This window comes from Sordaria macrospora, chromosome 1, assembly GCF_033870435.1.
Source record: "Sordaria macrospora chromosome 1, complete sequence".
NCBI classification, from domain to species: domain Eukaryota; kingdom Fungi; phylum Ascomycota; class Sordariomycetes; order Sordariales; family Sordariaceae; genus Sordaria; species Sordaria macrospora.
The window spans coordinates 1,808,595-1,830,170 of record NC_089371.1 but is presented as its reverse complement, the minus strand read 5'-3'; the positions used below and the strand labels follow the sequence as shown (position 1 = coordinate 1,830,170).

At 50.1% G+C, this 21,576-nt stretch overlaps 3 protein-coding genes across 3 annotated transcripts; all 3 read right to left on the bottom strand.

The window, feature by feature from the left end:
- Nucleotides 1-1,035: 1,035 nt before the first annotated feature.
- SMAC4_05429 (uncharacterized protein) lies at nt 1,036-3,696 on the bottom strand. Its single transcript, XM_003347082.2, has 5 exons — nt 3,423-3,696; nt 3,141-3,168; nt 2,865-3,047; nt 2,479-2,624; nt 1,036-2,401 (listed from the first exon to the last, which is right to left on the bottom strand). Exons 1-5 carry the CDS (start codon nt 3,589-3,591, stop codon nt 1,206-1,208), a joined length of 1,722 nt encoding a protein of 573 aa, XP_003347130.1. The 5' UTR covers nt 3,592-3,696; the 3' UTR covers nt 1,036-1,205.
- A 4,675-nt stretch (nt 3,697-8,371) lies between these two features.
- On the bottom strand, nt 8,372-13,661 carry SMAC4_05430 (uncharacterized protein; the record flags this gene model as incomplete). Its single annotated transcript, XM_066090289.1, has 3 exons — nt 8,372-8,823; nt 8,880-13,316; nt 13,373-13,661. The coding sequence occupies 3 exons, from the start codon at nt 13,659-13,661 to the stop codon at nt 8,663-8,665; spliced, it is 4,887 nt and encodes a 1,628-aa protein (XP_065945528.1). The 3' UTR covers nt 8,372-8,662.
- A 4,950-nt stretch (nt 13,662-18,611) lies between these two features.
- SMAC4_05433 (uncharacterized protein) lies at nt 18,612-21,483 on the bottom strand. Its single transcript, XM_066090290.1, has 3 exons — nt 20,451-21,483; nt 19,504-20,395; nt 18,612-19,448 (listed from the first exon to the last, which is right to left on the bottom strand). The coding sequence occupies exons 1-3, from the start codon at nt 21,000-21,002 to the stop codon at nt 19,378-19,380; spliced, it is 1,515 nt and encodes a 504-aa protein (XP_065945527.1). The 5' UTR covers nt 21,003-21,483; the 3' UTR covers nt 18,612-19,377.
- Nucleotides 21,484-21,576: the final 93 nt, after the last annotated feature.

Genomic DNA, 21,576 nt, shown 5'->3' with positions numbered 1-21,576 from the left:
GCACACTGTGCGGTCTGGGAGACGGGAGTCTGGGGGAGGGGCAGCGCCGGGGATAGGCTCAAAATAGTCGGTTGATGGGTTTCTGTGTTTTTATACTGCCTAAAAAGAGCCTGTCCCTATCACGGAGCTATTACACGTAGAAACGTTACGAAACAAACGTCTAGAATATTTTTCACTGTGTGATGCGCCAGTGCCGTGGCTGCCCAAAGATTCCACTTGTAGACTCTTGGGACTCTGGAGCCTTCCCAAAGAAAAAAGAACTCGACGCCGAATTGGTTGTTCTCCAGGTCCAACCTCCATCACTACAGGGCGTTGCACGGGGCATGACCCACCTGACGCTGTTCATCCCATTCCTGTTGGGCGTTTCCAACGAAACCTTCCCTGCTCTTCCATCCCATATCCCCATGTGTCTCCTTACGCCCACGTACCATACATCCTAGTCCAGATGAACACCGCAGCATCAAGAGCATCACGAACCTTGCGATAACAGTCAAAGTTTTAACGAGATTTCAGTACAACACGAGAGCTTCAATTGTCGGGCATCAGTGCCATCAGTCTTGGTTCCTTTACATAGATCAATGCCTTGAAGCCGACAGGCCGGGTACCCGCTGGCTGCAGCGTCCGCTGCATGTTAAGCGCCTTGCGATGTTTAAACCACAGTCCACATGGACGGCAGAGAGGGGTTGGCACATTCAGCCGCCAACCAGACCAAAGGGTCCCCCCCTTCGTCCCAGGCTTGGAACCACATGGGGCACACCACCAGCAGCAGAAAGGCGAACAGTCGAATCAACAGCAGGTTCATGACTTTGGGATGGGCGGATGTTTAGGTAACTTTGCTTGCTGCACTGTCCCTGACACGGATTCATATGCAGGGCAACAACATGCAGAAATGCATACCATTCAGACCGGCGCGCGAAGAAGCTGCTGATGTTCTGAATGCGAGAAAAAAAAAAAAGCTTCAAATCCCATTTTGTTCTGTTCTACCTTGAGGTATCTGATCATCAATATTGCTTGTAGTAGCCTCCATATCCATCCCTTGCTTCCCATTCCATCAACGCCGCAACCATGGAGGAATCATTAGCCCTTCACTTTACCCCATTTTCGTTTTCCTGTTTTCGTTTCATCATTTCGTTGCCAAATTGACCACTCAGCACTTGATGGTCTTTTGGCATAACGCAAAACCATGCAACCGCTGAAGAACCCCTTTAGAAACGATCGAGGAGACCCTGGCTCTCCAACAGGAGAACGATCTGGTGGACAATGGAGCGCACGGATTGCTTCTCGCAGTCGACGGTAAGGTCGGCCTTGACGGGTGTCTCATACGGGTCGTTAACACCGGTGAAATTCTCGATCTCGCCGGCGCGGGCCTTGGCGTAGATGCCTCTCTTGTCGGTCTTCTCGCAGTGCTCGAGGGGAGTGGCGACGTGCACGAGGTAGAAATCGCCGTACTTCTCAACCAACTGGCGGGCGCTCTGGCGGGCCTTCTCGAAGGGGGCAATGGGAGCGGCGATAACAGCGGCACCGGACCTGGTCAGCTCAGAAGCAACAAAGGCGATGCGAGCAATGTTCTTATCGCGGTCCTCGCGGTTGTAGCCCAGCTCGGAAGACAGCTCGTGGCGAATGTTCTCGCCGAGGAACAAGGAGACGGAACGACCGCCCTGCTGGTTGAGCGTTACCTGCAGAGCACGGGCGATCTGATCCTTGCCTGAGTTGGGGTAGCCGGTAAAGAGAACGGTGAAGCCCTGCTGGGAGCGGGGAGGGTGCGACTCGCGCAGCACCTTGACGACCTCGGGGTAAGAGAACCACTCGGGAATCTCGCGGCCGCTGCGAAGGCGAGCGCGCAACTCGGTTCCGGAGATATTGAGGGTACGGACACCCTTGGGAATCTCATCAACGGGGGCGTACTCATCACTATCGGGGAGGTAGGTCATCATCTGGAAGGGAACGACCTCAATGCCGAGCTCGTCACGGTACTTCTCGACGGCGTACTGGGCATCGTAAGGGCCGTAGAAGTCGACACCCTTGCTGTTCTTGCCGGGACCGGCGTGGTCACGGCCGACGATGAAGTGGGTCGCACCGTGGTTCTTGCGGATGATAGCGTGCCAGATGGCCTCGCGGGGACCGCCCATGCGCATGGCAAGGGGGAGGAGACCGAGGACGGCCATGCCATTGGGGTATCTGGGGAGGAGAGCCTTGTAGACGCGGACACGGGTGAAGTGATCAATGTCACCAGGCTTGGTCAAGCCGACGACGGGGTGGATGAGAACGTTGGCATGGTGCGAACGGGCAGCGCGGACGGTCAACTCTCTGTGGGCGCGGTGCATGGGGTTACGGGTCTGGAAGGCGACGACTCGGGACCAGCCGAGCTTGTCGAAGTGGGTGCGGATCTCCGCGGGAGAGTCTGTTATCCCATCTCGCGTCAGTATATCGCAACATAGGGCGAACGGGGCCAAGAAGAGGGGGTGCTTTGCTGCTCACATCTGAGGTCGACAAAGTCGTAGTGCTGGAGCTTGTTGACAGCCTCAAGCTTGCCGCCCACATAGTACTCCTTGGCAGTCTCGTAGAGGAACTTGACAGCAGGGTGCTCCTCGTCTCCTCCAAAGACCTCCTTAGCCTCGAGAGCCCTGCATTGTCGCAAATGTCAGCTCTTCTTGTCCTGTCACATTTCCACCCGCGCCGGTCTCGAGTATCACGAATTGGCCATTCGCCAAGCAATGACGCAACCACTTGGCGCGCATTTCATCCCGTAGATTCTTTGATCCCACGTTCTCTAGGTGCGCAAATAACGTGCCACGCGCATCCGGTGTGTTCTCGTGGTGTAAGTCCACCCCCACTCCCGCAATTCATATCTGTTGTTTACGTACTTGTCAGGCTTGTAGACATCATCGACCGTCAGGATGGCGAGGTTGCGGTCGTCGCGGAAATCGCGCAGGGTGATGCGGGCGCCGGCCTTGAGGCCGAGTTCGGAGATGGTTTCTTCAGACACATCGAGGGTGATGGGCATGGAGAAGAGGAGGCCGGAAGCGAGGCGGTTCTCCTTGACGACGCTGTTTGGGGTAAAAGTCCCGTGTTAGTCGGCTGCTCTACAATCCAGCAGGGGTTCGCCTTGGAGGGTTAACAAGTAAACAAGAGGTACGCACCCATTGTAGTCTTCCTGGTTCATGAAACCTATCGTTCGTCGAGACGAATTGAGCTATTAGCAAATTATCCATAGTCTCCAATAGTTATTTCCAGGGCTTCTGTTGGTTTTGTGACTTTGAGCGAGGCGCAATGGATGATGAATGATAGGTATGGCGGGGTTCGCCTTTCTGAAGCCCATAACCCCACCATCATCGCCCTCCAGAACCGGAGGACAGGGGACGGGGGACAGTGGTCAAATGTAGACCAAAACAGAACCACTAAGTACAACAACAAAAACATACCTTCAAGAGGAGAGAAACCACCGTTGAGGATCAACTCAAGATCGCAAAGCTGACGCTCGGAGAGGAGCAGAGCGGGAAGAGTCTCTGCCTCAGCCTCGAGCTCAGCATGGCGAGGGAGATCGCGAGCGATCAGGTCCTTGAGGACGCCGCCGTGGGGTGGGTTGGACATTTTGGATAATGTGATATGATATACAGGATATGTGTCGAGTAAAGTTCGTGGCTTCAGCGCAAAAAGCTAAGTTGAGGCGGGCGTGACGAAGACCTGTTCGTTCACGAGAGAGAGAGGGAAGGATGGATGGTGGACTGGGGACGAGGAAGAAGGAGAAGAGGAAGGGGAAGAAAGATGGATAACAACCTCAACTTCTTGAAAGACTGACGATCCAAAGTGGATTGTCGTCCGTTCTTATGGAGGTATGTAAGTCAGAGAGTGCCGCTAAAGAAAGGTAGCGGAGACCGGGGTGGGTGGGCCAGAAGATGGAGAGTTTGTATATGCAAGCAAGTACATCCCATATGTTAACGTAAAACGGATGAACCGGCGATTCGGGAGGAGAAAGGAAGGGTCCGGATCTGGATTTAGTCACTCGAATTCCAATACCCCCAAAGCAAACACCTCCTCGGCCAGGTGAAGAAGAAATCTGAGCCGTGAACCCGAGACTGAGAGGAGAACCGTCACCAACGTATTCCCAGACGGAGGGGCTCCGAGAAACCGGAGTCAGCGCGTTACAAATCAACATGGATGCGGCGGAACAGAATTTCAGGCCTGCCCCCGGTCCAAGGAAAAGAAGCTCTCTGGCTGTAGATTTACCCACAGTAACGTAGTAGTTATCGATAGGGTTGGTGGTCGTTATTGCTTTGTAGGTGAGAGCGATCGTGAAACATATATCCGGTGTATATCATTTGTCGGACGAGGGTTGGTTGTGGGGGGGAATGCTCAACAGGGCAGTCAAACGTCGTGTAAGAGGCCATCATGTACCGCTAGTCAAACGGTCGATTTTGTAGACCTGACGAGTACTAACCCTTATTCTTTCCACAGGTATGCAATACCTACATCCAAAGTGAAAAGCGCCTCATGCTTTTCAAGAATCTCCCGTCTCACCCCGCCAGCCGGAAATAACTTGTGAACGGTGTCTGCGATGATCTCTCTGGCAGGACTTTAGCAAACCCCAATTATAGCAAGGGTATGTTCGGCAACCAACTGGTCCTAGACTAGGAACAGTAGAAAGCTGAAAATAATTATGACAAGCTGGATTTTTTCGCTCTCTAATCCAAACTAGGTAGTAGAGCAAGCTCTGAATAGCTTTAATCCTTATTGTCTCTACTAATATTAGTAACACTCTTTGTATCTTTTTTAAATACAAATAACGCTTTCTAAAATGGATATAGTATAGTAGGTTTCTACCGTTTCTTAGCTGTTGTACTGGTGAAAGTTAAATGAGTAGGAGGTAACTAGCATAAGTAGAAAGCTAGTACTAAATAGCTTAAAAAATACCAATTCAATAAAAAGTATTAACTTTAACGCTTTCTTTTACGTATTAAAATACAATAACAATAACCTTAACGCTTACGAATTAATTTATATAATAATTAATATTATAAAATGTTCTAATATATTACTTATTATTCTTATTTCCAAATTGCTTTTACTACTACAATAACAATAGCGTTACGTACAGTATCTAGTTATCATATAGCGCAAGCAAGCACTAAGCTAAGACTTTGATTATTATGCGAAGAATAGGAAGAGAATCTTGTGTGCGCACGAGAACTATGTAGGATACCCAGACCTATAACAGCAGTCTATACTTAGACTACTGAATGTACTGCAGTTAGACAGCTGCACTCAGCTAGCTACACTACTACAGCATATGTGCATGTGTACTTATATATAGAAATAGAGCAGTAATACCTGTGACACTAGTTGTAATAATGCAACTTTAATACTATATACCTATGAGGGCTAGCGTATACAAAAAATATTATTAAAAGACTCTATACTAAGTTAGTTACTTGGTTTAAAAACTTCTTTTATATAGATCAACCTATTTTTAATTCGCTAATTAACTGTCACAGGTTGGCATTAACTATATAGTATGCATTCCGAGTTCTGCTTTGCAAGCAGAACATCGTCCTATCTTTTATAGGTTTAGCCGTCTAGGCATATGCACCCTAGCCTGTCATAGTATGTTCTGCTTAAGCGGTGGGTTCGATTCCCGACCGTGGCAATTTCGAGAGCAATTTTAGGATACTTTTGTCGGCACTTAGTCGAGCGCAGCTCCTAAGAATGTAATGACAATTGAGGACTATGGATGCAAATCGAAAAGTACTGAAATGCCACGTATCGGCACATTGGAAAATGTCCAACTTAGCGGGAAGTTGCATTTTCAGATAGTGCTATATAAGCTGTCGCATTGCGATAAATCCTCCGCAACATTGTCGCCCTCGGAAATGAGGCCGGGGCCGAGGCCTTATCTTGAAGATTATCGAAAGATAACTTCGCTTTAAGGGGAGGTAGTGTCACAAGTTGGCATTGGCTATATAGTGTGCATTCTAAGTTCTGCCTTGCAAGCAGAACATCGTCCTATCTTTTGTAGATTTAGCCGTCTAAGCATATGCACCCTAGCTTGTCATATTATTAACTCCTTCCATATTTAATATCAAAGCTTTTTAATATTGTACTTTGAAGAAAAGGGTCTATTAGTCTATAAGTTATATAGCCACCTTCCTTTATATGTTTTTAATACTTTCTGCTATACTTTATTATACTCATTACGCTTACTACTTTTAAAGTACCTTTTGTTAATATACTTAGCAAACTATTTTATTACTATAATGATTCTTTTATTATTAAAGATAATTCACTTACTACTAAAACTAAACAATTAAGAACCAATAGACTGGAAGATAGTAATTTAAGAACTACAAGCATTTTCAACTTAATTAAGGTGTTTCGGTTATTATTGTTTTAATAGTTAAGGCTGCGAGAGGTTGAAATAATAATGGTACGTTATTTAAAAAAAAATATGTTATACTAAGAGAACGACTATTAACAATTTTAATAGGATGAAACTTAATTTAATTATTATTAAGCTAATTATTAACTACTTAACTATTAATAGTTTAATTTTTAAAGAGTATTAGATTGATAAAAATAGTTTTTATGACAGGCTAGGGTGCATATGCCTAGACGGCCAAACCTACAAAAGAAAAAATAATGTTCTGCTTGTAAAGCAGAACTCGGAATGCACACTATATAGCCAATGCCAACTTGTAACAGTTTTATTGTCTTAGGAGAAATTGTTTAGTAGTGTTGCTTCCTATGGTATTAAGAAGTTGTTTATAAGTATGCTACTTAATGTATTCGTAGCAATAAGCAAGAGGTTAATGACCTCCTTAATGGGTGTGTTAGTTAAGTTAATAGCTATAGCGATTGGAATGAAAACAGCTATAAATAATAATAATTTATATTAATAATGATACTACAAATATTATAGAAGATAATAGAAATTAGGATTTACACCCGAGGTTGTTACAAAGGCGGTGAGCTAGAGCCAGTTGCATTATACCCTTTTCGTACAAGGCTGGAAAGCGGGGAAGAAACTGGTACGGCCAAAGCACTACCTCCACTCTACTGTAGTCAACTGGGGGTAAAGGTATCTAAAATTTTATATTAGCCCAGGACCAGTCGGTTGCCGAACATACCCCAAGCGTGTTTTTGTTCGTCCCGTTCGGTCATCAACTAACACAAATTTGGTGAACGGTTCGTTCGTTCTTGTTTATTAGGTTCTCGAAGTTCTCCAAGAAGTTGCAGCAGGGAGCGGCATCACGCAAAGGTTGAACGCAAGTACCAGCTACATGAAACCCCCAAACCTCCTCCGGTTCCCGGAAATGCCATGACGGCGGATCGGATGGGACGAACTCCACGAAACTTTCGTCGGTTTCCATAAAACCAAAACGGAGTCCTCTCCGCATTAATCGGAGTCAGACAAGGCGAGTCAAGACAATATCCAGGCCTGAGAGAAAATGATGTTGCAATGTTGGGTTTAGCTCGGATGACGTGCTCGGGGGTCGGCATGGCCTGCTCACCAATGACAAGCCATTGCTTGTCTCGAGGGAAACGACGACAACCCGTTCTTGCCACTTGTGGTCCTGCTTCACAACGATGGCTTGTTGCGTTTGGTCTTTTGCCAGACGGCATGGTGAACACTCGCTACGGCAGTGCAATCGAGAGTGCGATATCAAACCAACAGAGGACAAGGGAAGGGACTGATGGAAAACATATGTAAAAACTTTGGAATTGGGAAAGGCAAGGAGACGAGCCATGTCGTCAGTCGCTACCTCCCAGCATATACTTTTAGTCAAGGTTGTTTGGACGATACCTCGAGTGCGCCCTTTTATCGGCAATTCGCAGCTACCAACCGTTCAATCCCGGGTACTTCCTTAACAACCAACCATGGTCTCCGGTTTCCGGACCCCGCGTTGCACGGTGGACAAGCCTCCTGGAGCTGTCGCCCAGCCCCCATCCAAGATCGAAATAGGGGCAAAACTGAACATCAACAAATAACCAAAACAAAACAACACGAGACACCCATAGAAACGACAACAGGTTGCCAGTGACATTTCCGGTTGTGAACATCATAACTACCCCCGCAAAGAATATTATGCATCATATTTCAGCATCAGAATATCCGCCAAATTATCAATATCATTCTAGGACAATGGGGTGCTCAGCTCAACAGCTTCTTCATCCCTTCCCACAGCCAAGAAATACCGTCACCACGGCAACATTGGCGGTACTACTCATTGCAAACCATTGAAGAACTGTGTGGTTCAGGGTAGTGTATTAAGATCCGTCTAATTGCGACCGCACATATTTCCTAGAGTGTATCCTGTCCCTTTCTTCCCTAACAACCCCCCCCCCCCCCCCCCCCCCCCCCCCCCCCCCCCCCCCCTCCCCAAAAAAAAACAAAAAACGAAAAGAAGAAAAAGAATTTGACAACGCCCTGCTTAAACTAGCTGGCGCAGGATAGCAGCAGATTAGAAGACGTACAGAAATATGTGCTTCAAAAGACTTCCATATAATCACACCAACAAATACTCATTCTCAAGCAGAAAATTTCTCTGCCTAGCCGGTGGTAGGAGGCATAACGACAACCAAAAGCTGTGCAGTGCTGACTTCGCGACGTAGTTTTCGTGAGACTGTAGCCATGGTCTTCTTTGTCATCGTCCTCTCTTCAAGACCCTTACAATGGTCCGCTGCTATGGTTATGATGATGATCTAGCGGGCCCATGCCGGAGTCGATTGGGTTATAAGCAGGGGATGACGCGGGGGGCGTGTACTCCCGTGTACTGCTAGAGGGGCTTCCATAACCAGTCGTGGAAGTGGTGGAGCTTGACTCTGTTTCTGTGTCCATTGTTAGTAAGTGGGTATCAAAAAAGGGGCGTGGGACCGATTCATACCACTTTGTGTTTCTGGGACTGATGTTGAGCTCAGGCTACCTGAGGAGGTTGGCAGTGTTGGGCCGGGAGAGTAATAGGTGAGGAATGTAGTCTCGTTGCAGGACACCGTTGGGAAATAGCTGGAGATTGGACTGCCTGTGGGAGTTGATGTTGGCCAGGCTGAGAACTCAGTACTGTTGCATGGGCTTGTCTCGGGAGGCGGTGTCCACTCTTCTGTGCATGTCGTATCGTAAGGTACAGTTGCGGTTCCATTCGATGTCGGATAAGGTGGTGTAGCGGTATCAGATGTCAAAGCTGCACTGCTTGCACCTGTTCCGGATGGGCCCGAGGAAGGAGAGATGCTCGGGGTGAAAAGAGGCATCGATCCACTTCCAGCCGTGCCTGCTGGCGAAGGAGTAGTGGAATTTGTCAAGGGATATGGTGCCGAGGTTGCCTCAGCAGACGAGTAAGAAGAGCCGGATGAGACTGGAGCCGTGGTGAAGATGCCGGACGGTCCTGATCCCGAGCTGGGTGGCGTTATTGGGCCACCGGTAGAATCTGAAGACAGGCTCGTGTTTGAAACTGGATATGGGGCTGAAGTGTAGGGTCTTGATGTAACGATCGGGGATTCTGTGCCGCTGGACGAGCCAGTAGGTCCGGCAGTAGGTCCACCAGAAGTGGTAGAGTTAGACAATGGGTACGGCGCTGAGTTGGAAATGCCGCCTGTTGGAGTAGGGATAGAGCCCGTTCCAGAGTTGGAAAATGACCCTGTCACAGGCGTGGTAGAGGACAGGACACTACCAGTTCCTGCTGTTCCGGTTGGCACATTGCTCGTACCATTCGACAGAGGGAACGGTACAGTGCTAACGGGTGCACCAGAAGAGGATCCGACTGGTGTCGTGAAAAATGGAACAGTCAACGAGCCGGTCCCTGGGGGTGCTCCTGTTGGTGCTGGTTGTGAAGTATTGTTAGTCAATGGATAGGGGGCAGAGCTACCAGACTCAGGTTGGTTTGTTGATATTCCTCCCGAGGGGGAAGAGCCACCAGGGCTGCCCGACGTCCCAATGCTACCAGTGGGGCCCTGAGTCATCGTCGAGTTTGACAATGGGAAAGGAGCTCCGCTGGTAGGCGACGTCAAGGCAGGACTCGTCAGACTTGAACCTCCAGAGCCCGTCAGAGGGGCTGTGGTAGTTGCGTTCGTGAGCGGGTAAGGAGCATAAGTCAAGCTTTGTGAGGTTTCTTGACCAGGTGCTGCCGTCCCTGAGCTCAAAGGTGAAGTAGTGTCGACTGTAGGATTGCTCCCGGTAGTCGAATTGGACAGTGGATATGGGGCAAAGCTCGATGAAAGACCAGGGCCAAGTCCGCTACTCGGCACAGAAGTGCCCGTTGGTCCCAGGGAAGAGGTCCAGTTAGTTAACGGGTACGGAGCATTGCTCGTAATGACCCCGGGACCGGTTTGGAGCGCTGTGGTGACAGACCCGGGAATGGAACCGCTAGGTATGATGGAAGGATTGGAAGGCCCAACAATTGAGGTTGAGTTCGCGGCTGGGAAAGGAGGTCCTTTCGTGGGGAACTGCGATGTGGGATAGAGAGGGGTGCTTGACGGGGCATTGCCATTTCCTGTTCCAGTAGAGCCTGCTGGAATGCTCGAGTTGCCGGCAGGATATGGTGGTGAAGCTGTAGTTCCTGGAGCTGTTTCCGAAGTTTCGTAGCCTGTGGTTGTAAGTGGTGAGCTCCCAGAAGAGCCAGCTACGGGCGTAGTCGAATTTCCAAGGGGATATGGAGCTGTCGGGCCGGAAGAGCCTGTCCCAGTCGCCGATGTACCATTGGGATAGGGGTAGGGCGTAGAGGTGGAAGCCACACTGGGCAACACGCTTGATGAGCCTGTACCAGCTGGTTGTGTCCCGGTAACAGTCCCAGGAACGGGCAATGTTCCATTAGAGATGGGAAATGGAGCTGATGGGATGGACGATGCACTTGACAATGGACTCGAAATTCCTGTGCCAGTTACCAATGTTGGGGACCCTGTGCCAGTGATCGGATACGGCGATGTCGCGTTTGAAAGAGGGAACGGTGCTGAAGAAGAGAGACCCCCAGTAGGAATAGGGCTGGTTGATCCGGTACCAGGTATCTGACCTGTCCCACTGGTAAGAGCGGGCAATGTCGTGTTTGGATACGGATATGGCATGGATACTGAACTTTCGGACAAAGTTGCCGAAGTTGATGCTTCACTGATTGGGCTCGTTCCTGTACCAGTAGGACCCGGTAAACCTGATGTTGAATTTGTCAAGGGGAACGGGGCATTTGAAGCTGCAGGACTGCTGGTAGATGGCAGGCCGCTCGAAGCTCCAGTGCCAAGAGGAGCACTGTTGCTCGGAAGGGGACTTGCAGGCAATTCGGTGCTTGTCAATGACGTACCGCCAGTTGCTGAAGGTCCAGTGGCACCAGGAAGTGTCGTGGTCGAGTTTGGGAAAGGATATGGCCCTGATGAATTACTGGGTGCCAAGGAGCTTAGAGGGAAACCAGAAGTGCCAGTACCGGGAGCTGTAGAGCCACCCGTGGGACCTGCTTCTGAGGTTGGTGCGCTACTTATCACGGACGGCCCGGTTACTAAAGGAGCTGTGCTTGCTCCGGTCCCAGGAACAGAGTTTGTGCTGTTTGGCAAGGGATAAGGGACGCTGGGTGCACCAGTCTGCGTGGAAAGGGGAATAGTAGGCATCCCACTTCCTGTGCCAATATTTGGTGATGATGAATTTCCGGCAGGGTAAGGGGTGCTTGATGTCAAAGGAAGACTGGATCCGTATCCAGCGGATGAGCTGAGAGGAGCTGATGCGGTAACATTGCTTAAGGGCACTGAGCTTGACGTGAGCGGTGCAGAACCGGAGGAAATTGGTCCTGACGGCGAAGTACCTGTTCCGGTAACCGGCCCAGTACTGTTTGTGAGTGGGAAAGGAACCGATGGCGAGCCAGGAATAGACGTTGGTAGCACCGAGCCGATAGGGCCTCCAGTTCCCGTAGATTCTGGGACTAAGGGAGTGGTACCTGTTCCCATAGGGACAGTAGAATTAAATAAGGGATAAGTAGTGGAAGATTCCGGGGCGTTTGTTGATGCAGGCAAAGTCGAAGAGCCTGTTCCAAAGCCAGCTCCGGTAGAACTGGGAATAATCCCAGATGAGTTGGATACCGGATACGGGGCTGTCAAAGATGATTCTAGGGGAGTGGTTGATCCCGTTGCACTTGGCCCAGTTGAGCCCGTGAGAGGTGCAGATGAGTTTGTGACAGGGAAAGGGGCCGAGGAGGATCCTGATGGTAAGATGCTCCCAGACAAAGGGGGCGTAAAGCCAGTGGTAGATGCGCTTGTGGGACTGGAGCCGGTACCCGGAAATGTACTTCCGTTGGTTGATACACCAGCGGGAAGGCCTGAGGAGTTAGAACTTGGGTAGTACGAACTCGATGATGTTGGCGCAGAAGCACTTGTACCAGACGGAGGTGTCAACGTCCCGGATGTTGGGAACCCCGAGGTTGAGTTTGATGCCGGGAATGGTGGAGAACTAGAGCCTGAGGGCAAGATGCCACTGCCGCTGGAAGGGCCAGCAGCTGTGCTATTAGCTGAAACTGGGAAAGGGACTGATGTCCCCGACAAGCTGGTTGAAGAGGTTGGGAGGCTTGAACCACCGGATGCAGGGAAGGACGTTGCCCCAGACGTCGGAGTGTATAGTCTAGTTGAAGAACCACCAGTAGGCATCGGAACACTCGAGCCAGTGGGACCGACGCTGGGACCTGGGCTCGAAGAGTTGGTGAACGGAAAGGGTTCCGACGTAGCGAGTGAAGTAGAACTACTTGATTCGCTGCTAGGCGGTACTGTTGCTGCCCCAGTGCTTGAGTTTGAGAAAGATGAGCTCTCCGGGCCAATACTGATGCTAATGGAGATCAGTGGACTAGGTGAGGTCAATGATGTGGTACCACCTGACGTAGGGCTTGCCGTCTCTGAAGCAGAATCGGCCGATGTAGTAGATACTACTGAAGTGGTATTAAGTAAAGGTGTTGAGTCAGAAATACTGGACGGCTGGCTGCTATGGCCTGAAGAGGATGCGGGAGAGATTGTCGTGGAATTCAAGGTAGGCGATGCGGAAAGATTATCTGATATTGATGCAGACGAGCCAGACGACGATGGTGCAGAGGAGCTGTAACCTGACGACAAAGACTCAGGAGCCGTGGATGAAGAAATATTTGTGAACCCAGAAGATGTAGCGGTAGGCATGGACGAAGAGAGTCCACTTTCAGGAGCTGTTAGACTCGTCTGAGAACTGCCTGAGCTCACATGGCCCGTTGAGCTTGCTGAGCTCGTAGTAGGGCGTGGCGTCGGGGGACGAGTTGTGGTACTTGATCCATACGCATCTGTCTCTGAAGTCTCAGAGCCGGTTGGGGATGATGAGCTCGAAGTCTCAGACCCATATTCTAGCAGCTGTTAGTGTTCTTTCCCGGTCTTGCTTGGCCCTTCTTAGGTCACTTACCTCGACTGGTTGTTGTAACTGGCTCATCAGATGCTGACGTTGTCGAAGAAGGCGGTGGAGGAGGTGGAGGTGGGTGATATCCATAAGGTGGATAACTGTAAACTTTCTCCTCTGGGGTATAACCGCCATAAAGATCGTAATGAGGGTCATTGGCCTTATTGGTATGCCCTTTGCCGAGGGCCTGACGCAAGCGAGCCAAGAATCCCGCCTCATCTGCCAACACTGCAGGAGCGAAGCCGAAGAGGACGGTGGCGGACACAAGGCCGGCAACGGCTTTGGAGACCTTCATTTTTAGGGGCCGACTCCTGTTTCCTCCAACTAGATCGGTGGATGATGCAACAGCAGTGGCGACCGACTAAAGGTCAGGTAGTGTCTTGAGCTGAGTAGGCGTGATGTCAAAATGTAGAGCAGATTGCCCTGTTGATTAAGGATACTGTGAATGGAACGGACTGGCCAAAATGAGGGCTTAAAGAGGGACCAGCATGAAGCCAAAAGTTCAAAAAAAAAAAAAAAAAAAAAAAAAAAAAAAAATTGAGTGAATGAACAAACTCGCCCAGCGATCTCAGATAAGAGTGCAAGGCAAGCCGATGACGAGACTGTCGAGATCTTGTGTTGACCTAGGTGAAGGACTGGATAACGTTCCTCTCGAAGGGAAAAGAGGAAAGTCAGGAGGAGGAGGAAGTAAAGAGGAAGGAGTAGTTGAGACAAAAGGAAATAAAATGATCAGGGAAGGACGGCATGAGAGGGAGGAAGTAGGCGAGGCGGTGGTCCTTCTACACACGCGAAACCCGAGGGAGAGACCTAGACAGATATAGAAGGAGCACCCGTTTCCCGAACCACTGCAGCAGCTCCAGTTGCAAAATTCTCCGTGTCCCAATCAATGACTGAGGCAGGGTCGTTCGAGGTTCCCTCATGTTTCGTCGCGTTCAACTCGAACAAAAGTCGTCAGCGGAGGGGTCGTCACTTCCACCACTGCACGGCTGGTCAAACTTGACCGAGAGCACCTTCCTGACCTAGATTGTTGTTACGTTCTTTTGCAGTCAGGGAAGGGGCAACCCCCCGAAAGTATACCAGGTTGACCTGGTCTTCTCTGTTAATGGTATGTTAGAATTCATCACAAAAGACAGACCTGCTTAGCCGGGCTGAAACCTGAGAGACACTAACCCCTTAATCTTCGAGACCTCAGTTGATGAACTATTGGGTTCAAGTTGAGGTCATCAAAAACCACCTACCAGCCCTACTCACTCCAAGGTGAGAGATATGGTGTCTTTTGGGCTGTTCCCTGCCTCTGTTCCTGGCTCCATAAGGAGAAGGGAACTGGGTGCCGACAGCTTGACAAGCATCATAATGCGACTGTGTGTGGGGACAAAGCTTTGAGTCTCTTCCCTTGTTATTTGGACAGGAACACGACAGAGGACTTGGGGAACTGGAACATCCCGAGATTGTACCTGGGCTTGCCGAGTGTCCATGACGATAACGCTTCAGTTTCCGTCCTTGAGTTCCAGTCTGACTGACGATGGCCTTGATGTGCTGGGGATTTCCATGCACAGAACCTTGAGATGATATGGCATCTCCGGGAGGAAGCTTCCAAGCCTTTCCTTTCTGCTCTAGAATGTTGCTTGAATGTCCCTGTTTGCTTGTTGTTCGGTGGTGTTGTGTCCGCCGATACTCTCCCGTCGCTCCCTCTCTGCTACCTACCGTACGTACGCCCATGGCATCTGCTTCCTTCCCATTTTGTGGGATTGTATCAACGACCCAGTTGCAGAATTCTGCCAGGAGAGCTGCATGATCGGGAAGTGAACCTGAAATCTCAGCTTTCCTCTAGAGGCGCATGAGGGACAGCATCAACCCAACGCTTATGTGCAGATAATGGCAGCAAATAAGGCCATAGTGATCTTGGGTTTTTGTCGACTCTTCTTCACTTGATACGACATCAAAACACTTCCCTTTTCGGCTCCTGGCTGAATCTGTACACTCTCCCCCCTGTGTCATCTCGCTCCCGTGGTAACACCATCGAACATAGCGCCACAGTCCTCACACGATAATCAGAATACCGGGATAGCTATCCGCAAACTGAAGGTTTCCCGGGACTGCCTCAGCAAGCGTGCGCAAAGGTGTCCTGTTTTGATCAGGGCACAAGTTAGAATTAGGAGTAAGAGTCAAGTTGGAAAGAGAGCTAACCGTTGGTGACTGACCAGCGGCCGAGTTCCAGTTGATAATCCATTAGATAGCGCCACATCGGCTCAAACTCCGTGAAGGCGTTGAGCTGGGTGATGTGCAGCAATCCGTGGGGCACCGTTACAAACCCGAAGACGTCAAAACAAAATGACAAAGGTACTTAAAGTATGTAAGCAACCGGTCGAGTAGATTGGGTGTTCCTGAAGGAGTGTCACACATTTGGTTTGTGGCGCCGTGGGAGATACAGCAGCATGTACCATGTATCGACAGGTAGTTGCTGGGAGGACTACCCCTTGAATATCTTGTGAGTGAAAGCTATCGCAAGCATTTGACTGCTCACGTCTGCCATGTCATGATCCGATGTTTGTCTGTGACAAGAAAAAAACAAAAGTTCTAGGACTCACATATGTTGGTTCACTCTCTTGCCTGCACTTGCGGAAGAAGGCCCTGTCAAGCTGGTCGCCGCTTTGGTCGGGGAGATCGGGTTTGTGCACCATCAAAGTGCCTACCTGCATGGCGTATCCGGCCGTTGGAAAAATGACGGGAACAAGAACGACGCCTCGACCGCGAAGCAAACTGACAAGTACCGCAGCCGAGCCCGCTCAAACTGCTTCCCCGGCAACTCTTGACATGTTTCGGTTTAATTACTAACCGTATATGAGCTTTGAAGGTGTGAGCAACACAGGTTCAGGAAACTTGAGACACTCATTATCTCAAAGACAACACGTGCAATACACTCTGCTCCAGTTTGAGACAGTCTTTAGTGTCGAGGCTTGTTTTAGAACACTCACTCGAAAGCCACGCTGAAAACTTTGGAACCCTCATGGAATTAAAACGTGCTTATTCTCGTATTCAGCGTCGTGAGGCCATCACCGGGTGGAGATAATGTCCTAGCCTCCCAATACTCCGAAATGAAGAGGCGGATAAAAGTTTTGACAGAAAAACATTGAAGGAAAAGCCTGGAAGTCGGAATCAAGCGAAGGCTTGAGCTGGTTGCACAGCATCCTGCGCTGTCAAAATGCCGTACCTCTTCGGCCAAGCAGATGCAACATGCAACACCGCCTTCGAATTGACCAACTGTGTCATGTTAAAGCTACCTCCACTCAGGGGTGTGCATCTGTGTGATGCATTGACGAATGTCAATCTTCTGCTCTGGTACCATCTCACTCGGCTTTCTTTGCCGCTTCACGAAGACCAGGAGCTGTGCCATCGGTCATCTCGGTCTCCTTGTTCTCGATATCGGCCGCCCAGAGTGCCGCACCAACTATAATAGTCGTTAGTTGCTTATAGTTTTCTCAGGGAAGACCTAGTTTGCCCAAGTGAAACTTACCGGCGTTCGTGAATGAGAAGAACACGGAAGCAACAGGAACCATTTCAAGGAGCGTAGCCAGAATACCGAAGCTGTTATGTATGTCGTCAGCGTTAACCCAGTCGATAAAGCATCGCTTCCTTATGACATCAACAACCCCTGTGCAAACTCTAGCCGACAGTGTTTACGGACGGATTGTAGGCCAGATTTTTTGAGAACATTTGATCGAAAAGAAGTTACTTACGCCGAATATGGGCCTACATGCTCTGAGAGCCACTGCGCCTTTTGGCTCGCGGACCATCGCTTGAGTTGAAAGTACTGACTCCAAGGTTAGCATCGTTATCTTTTGGTAGTTGAGCAGAAAAGGCATTGAGGTGTCATTGACTTACCCGGTCGTGAACCGTGCTGCCGCGAGAGCGTCCTATCGGACGTTAGTGCCACATCTCACATGTAAACAGAGGACGAGCACTTACCTTGCAAGATAATGAATGCTACCGTGCCGACAACTATCCAACTTTTGTATTAGCATATGTAACTCATGAGAAACGTAGTGCAATGGTGGGGGGAGGGGGGAAATTGCTCTGTACCTGGAATGAAGTTGAGCGGCAGGTACATGATATATCGAACCAATGCCTTGGGGCTGAAACGCTGGAAGGGGTTCTTGAGAATCTTTCCCAATCTCTGAATGGGATCTCTGCCCGACTTGAGCTCTCTGCCTTCACTGACGAGGTTGGTAGCGTCCCTGGAAACCAGGGTGCCGTCAAAGGTGTCCAAGAGGGCATCCTGCATCACAAAGTTCCTGGAGAGGAACGAAATGACCGCAGAGCTCTCGTTCAAGACGAGCACTGCTGTGGTGAAGACTGCGAGAGGTCCGTTGACGAAAGTCATGAGCGCGAGTTGCGGCACGTAGGTGAAGAAAAACATGCCCGTCACCACTCCGACAGACAGCGTCACAATAGGGGCCAACTTCTTAAGGAGGGGCTTCCAAAGGCTGCGATGGCTCAAGAAGTAGAAGATTCCCTAGAATATTAAGAAAAGCATCGTCAACATGATATTCCGGCCGAGAGGGTTTCACTGCAAAGGTATGCGAACAGACCTTGACGGGATACAAGTAGGACCCGCTCTTTGCAGCATCGTTGATCAGGGTTTTGGCGCGGTCGTAGTCCTCTTTCCTGTTCCCGTCATTAAGCATCAATATCAAGTATCCGGCCAGGTACTCTTCAAATACGGAGGCCTTACGCGACTTCCTGGGCCTTGGCCTGGACTGACTCGACAACACCCGACATAGTATCGTGAGTAATATGGACAACTGAAGGGTTGAAATGGGTGATAATCGTTTGCTGTAAAGACGGGAAAGGTAGACGGTATCGCGGTCGAAGAGCTGGTGCGGTTGTAGAATGAAAAGCACCACAATATTGCAGTGTAGGTAAAAACTCTAGGTTCTCGTCGAAGAGTGTGGGTGTTTGAAGGACTCGAATAGTTGACGAGCGAGAAGGAAGACATGAACCGTATCAGATAAAGTCGAGGGGGACGCCCGGGGCCTGATGCCTCAACTACGTCATCACGCAGCTCGACCGTTTGCAAAGTCTTGGCATTCAGGCACGACTTCACCTCCCTTGCTCCCCATGCCTTGTCTCCAAGACCTCAATTGTGCAACTACGACAAACATCTGTCGTGAGCCATAGTCAACGAAGAAAACTGCCTTCAACGTCAAAATCAGTTTACACATACCTCTACCTCTAGTCTACAACTACCGGGGATGGACTTGCCATTTGGAAGGTGATCCCGTTGATTCAATTATGTATAAATGCCAGCGCCGCCAGCTTTCGCTCTATCCAATTTGGCATAACTTTGTGATTCTGCCGACAGTGAAATGCTTTCTGCCATGCTTGTTTTGTCACTCCAATTTGAATAGGCTTCTTTCACGACGGCGATAGACGATCACCTTGTCGCAACAGAAGCCTTCACAAGTAGAATACATTGTGACTTGACCCATTCCACTCTTCCCACCCTAGGGAGATGTCGTGATATCATTCCGTTTTTCTAGAACTTTACTCCGAATTTGATACAGCAAGTATCCACCGCCACAATAGCCCATATGTATGTGAAATCCGTATTCCCAGCCCGTATCATGATCCGCCATACCAATATCCGTCAATGCCGTTGAGATATTACACTTCGCGTAAGGGAGCGTTGAAGATAAAAGAAAATATAATGGGAGGGAGAAGAAAAGGCGCCACGACCGTATCATTCCGGTAAGGCATGTTGGGGTATGCCTATGTTTATATGGCCTTGTCGGTTGGCCCAGCATGATTCTGCGTTGCAGAGCAAATGAACCCCTTCTAGATTATAAAGAGGAAGAGAAAAGAGTCTCTGAAAACCTTGCCTCCTATGTCCAATGCAGTTTCTGAGGCAATTACAAGCACTAGCTCTAGGAAACAGGCGCGAACGGTTGACATAATGGTGTTAAAGGCGCAAGTGACGAATTTAAGATGGGGGCGTCATGAGCAGTGCTGGCCTAGGAATAAAGGGCCTCAACCAAGTAAATGACGCCGAAGACGAGGAAGGCCACAGCACCACCGACAGTGACTAGAGCGCGAGGGTTAGCATGCGTCTGTTGAGAGAAGAACTATGGTCAACTTACCAACTTTCAGGCTGACCTTGCCTGCAATAGCCTTTCCACCGATGACGGCAACACTTGTGCAAATACCGTGGCCCACAACAGCCCCAAGCGTTACCCACCAATAGTCCTGACCAGCCGCCATGGCAATGGTTGCAATTTGGCTGCGGTCACCCCACTCGCCCAAAAAGGTCATAACGAAAGTTTGGACCCAGGCAGGACTGAGAAGAAGTGACACAAGGTTGTTAAAACCGGCAAGGCATTCCGTAAGGTTTCTTCCACGCGGCGATGCGTTCCGTGCATCGGGGGAGCTGGAGGGGCTTCGGGGCGGCGTTGGGAAGCGGGACTTGGAGCGAGACTTGCGGTTACCGAGGCCCATTTCCAAACTGTAGGGAGAGACGCTCGACCTCCTGCGGCCCTGCTTACGGGCAAGGTGTTCCTTCTCCTCGAGCTCCTGTTCTACCTCCTGCATCTCGGCGGAAACACCTTCATCGGGACTCATGGCCATACCTTCGCGGAGCAGCCGAGCTCCAAAGATAAGGAACAGACCAGCAGCTAGGAAGTTGGTGATCTTTTTGGGAATAAGCGTGGGTACGGCATGTCCCAGGACGGCTGAGAGGATGGTCATGGTGATCAAGGCAGCAAAAGCGCCAGAAAACACAACAAGGCGGTCGTGCTTCATGGCCATCAGGGCAGCCACGAGGAAAGTCTTGTCGCCGATCTCGGAGAAGAGAATCATAGTGAACGAAAGGAAGAAGGAATGGAAAGGTCTGATGACGCCTTCAGTGCCTTTGTCGAGATCGCCGAGGCTTGCTGTCTTCTCCCCACTGGAAACGTCTAGGTGATCGATTCTACCGGCCGAGTCAGGCAGAGGGGGGGATTTATCGTGGGTTTTGTCAGGGAGATCTGTTGGTTTCTGAACTGATTGTTAGCTGGGCCCCGGTACAACCGGGTAGACATGCTAAGCTCACCTCGAAGCCCGTGATATCGTCTGCTGCCTTATCACCATATTTGTCCTGCATTTCTTTGTCGATCTTGTCCTGCTCAACGTGCGGCAGGGGAGGAGCCTCCTTGGGAGCCTGAGGCGTGTTTTGGACCTTCTCGCCAGTCTCGTTTTCCTTCAAGATCCTCTCCTTGGTCTTCTCGCTTACACCACCGCTTGTGCCTGTGGTACCTTCCTTGGGCTCCTGTCGGCTGGGGTCGTCCATCACTCCATCGTTGGTGTCGGGTATCTTCTTCCCCCCTACAATTGTTGGATCTTCTGGGCGGTCTTTCAAAACAGGCAAGTCCTTGGTGGTTTCGGGAGCAGAAGACTCAAAGTCGACAAAGGGGCCCGCGTGCGGCTTCCCATCCTTGCCATCGACAGGCGCATCTTTAGTGCCGTACTTCTTGACGGCCGGTGGAACGTCGACTAGGGAATCGATAGCCGCATTTTTCTCGAGCTGCTTGCTGCTGTCCGTCGTCGACTGCGCGAGGACGGCAGTGGCCGCAAGGGAGGGGATGAGAAGCTGTCGTAGTCTCATGGTGGCGGCGACTTTAGGTCGGTGTCTGTCTTGTTGAAATCGGGGTCAATGTTGCCAGAAGGCGGATGTATATTGATAGCGTTGTGATCGGCGTCTTCACAAACGTGGTGATCGTCAGGATATCGAGAAGAGCTGGCGCGGGACCAAAGAAGGTAAAGAAGTAGAAAACTGTCGTCTCACCGCATGGAGTTGAGGAGGTAAAGACAGTTAGGAGCGATTGAAAAGGCGGACAGATGGTGATTCTGCCCAATGTCAGTGCCAAAGGCGGAATCAGAGCAGAACTGGCCAGAGGCAAAAGTCGCGATGGAAGTTCTGCGGTCCGTTGACAGATGGAGTGTTTAATCAGGGGTTCCAGCCTTTTGGAGCTTTTCTTGGAAATGCTGGGGTTGATGCACGAGAAAGGGTGCACGTCGCACAGCCACTGCGCGCTTGGATTCCCCCCTGGTCGCCCCCAAGGAACCGGGCATCTGTTGCCCACGGGCCGTACCTACCTATTCAAACAACAACCGCGGCGGGCAACTTGGCGATATTTATTTCAGCTATCCCTCACCTAACAGGGTCTTGCTTGTTTGAC

Bases quoted from the DNA above. Each gene is read 5' to 3' on its own strand.
- SMAC4_05433 (XM_066090290.1), bottom strand. From the start codon at position 21,002: ATGAGACTACGACAGCTTCTCATCCCCTCCCTTGCGGCCACTGCCGTC. The intron at 20,396-20,450 runs GTGAGCTTAGCA...CAATCAGTTCAG, and splicing joins ACGATATCACGGGCTTCGAG to AAACCAACAGATCTCCCTGA. The intron at 19,449-19,503 runs GTAAGTTGACCA...CTCGCGCTCTAG, and splicing joins CAAGGTCAGCCTGAAAGTTG to TCACTGTCGGTGGTGCTGTG.
- SMAC4_05429 (XM_003347082.2), bottom strand. From the start codon at position 3,591: ATGTCCAACCCACCCCACGGCGGCGTCCTCAAGGACCTGATCGCTCGC. The intron at 3,169-3,422 runs GTATGTTTTTGT...GACGAACGATAG, and splicing joins TGGTTTCTCTCCTCTTGAAG to GTTTCATGAACCAGGAAGAC. The intron at 3,048-3,140 runs GTGCGTACCTCT...TACCCCAAACAG, and splicing joins AACCAGGAAGACTACAATGG to CGTCGTCAAGGAGAACCGCC.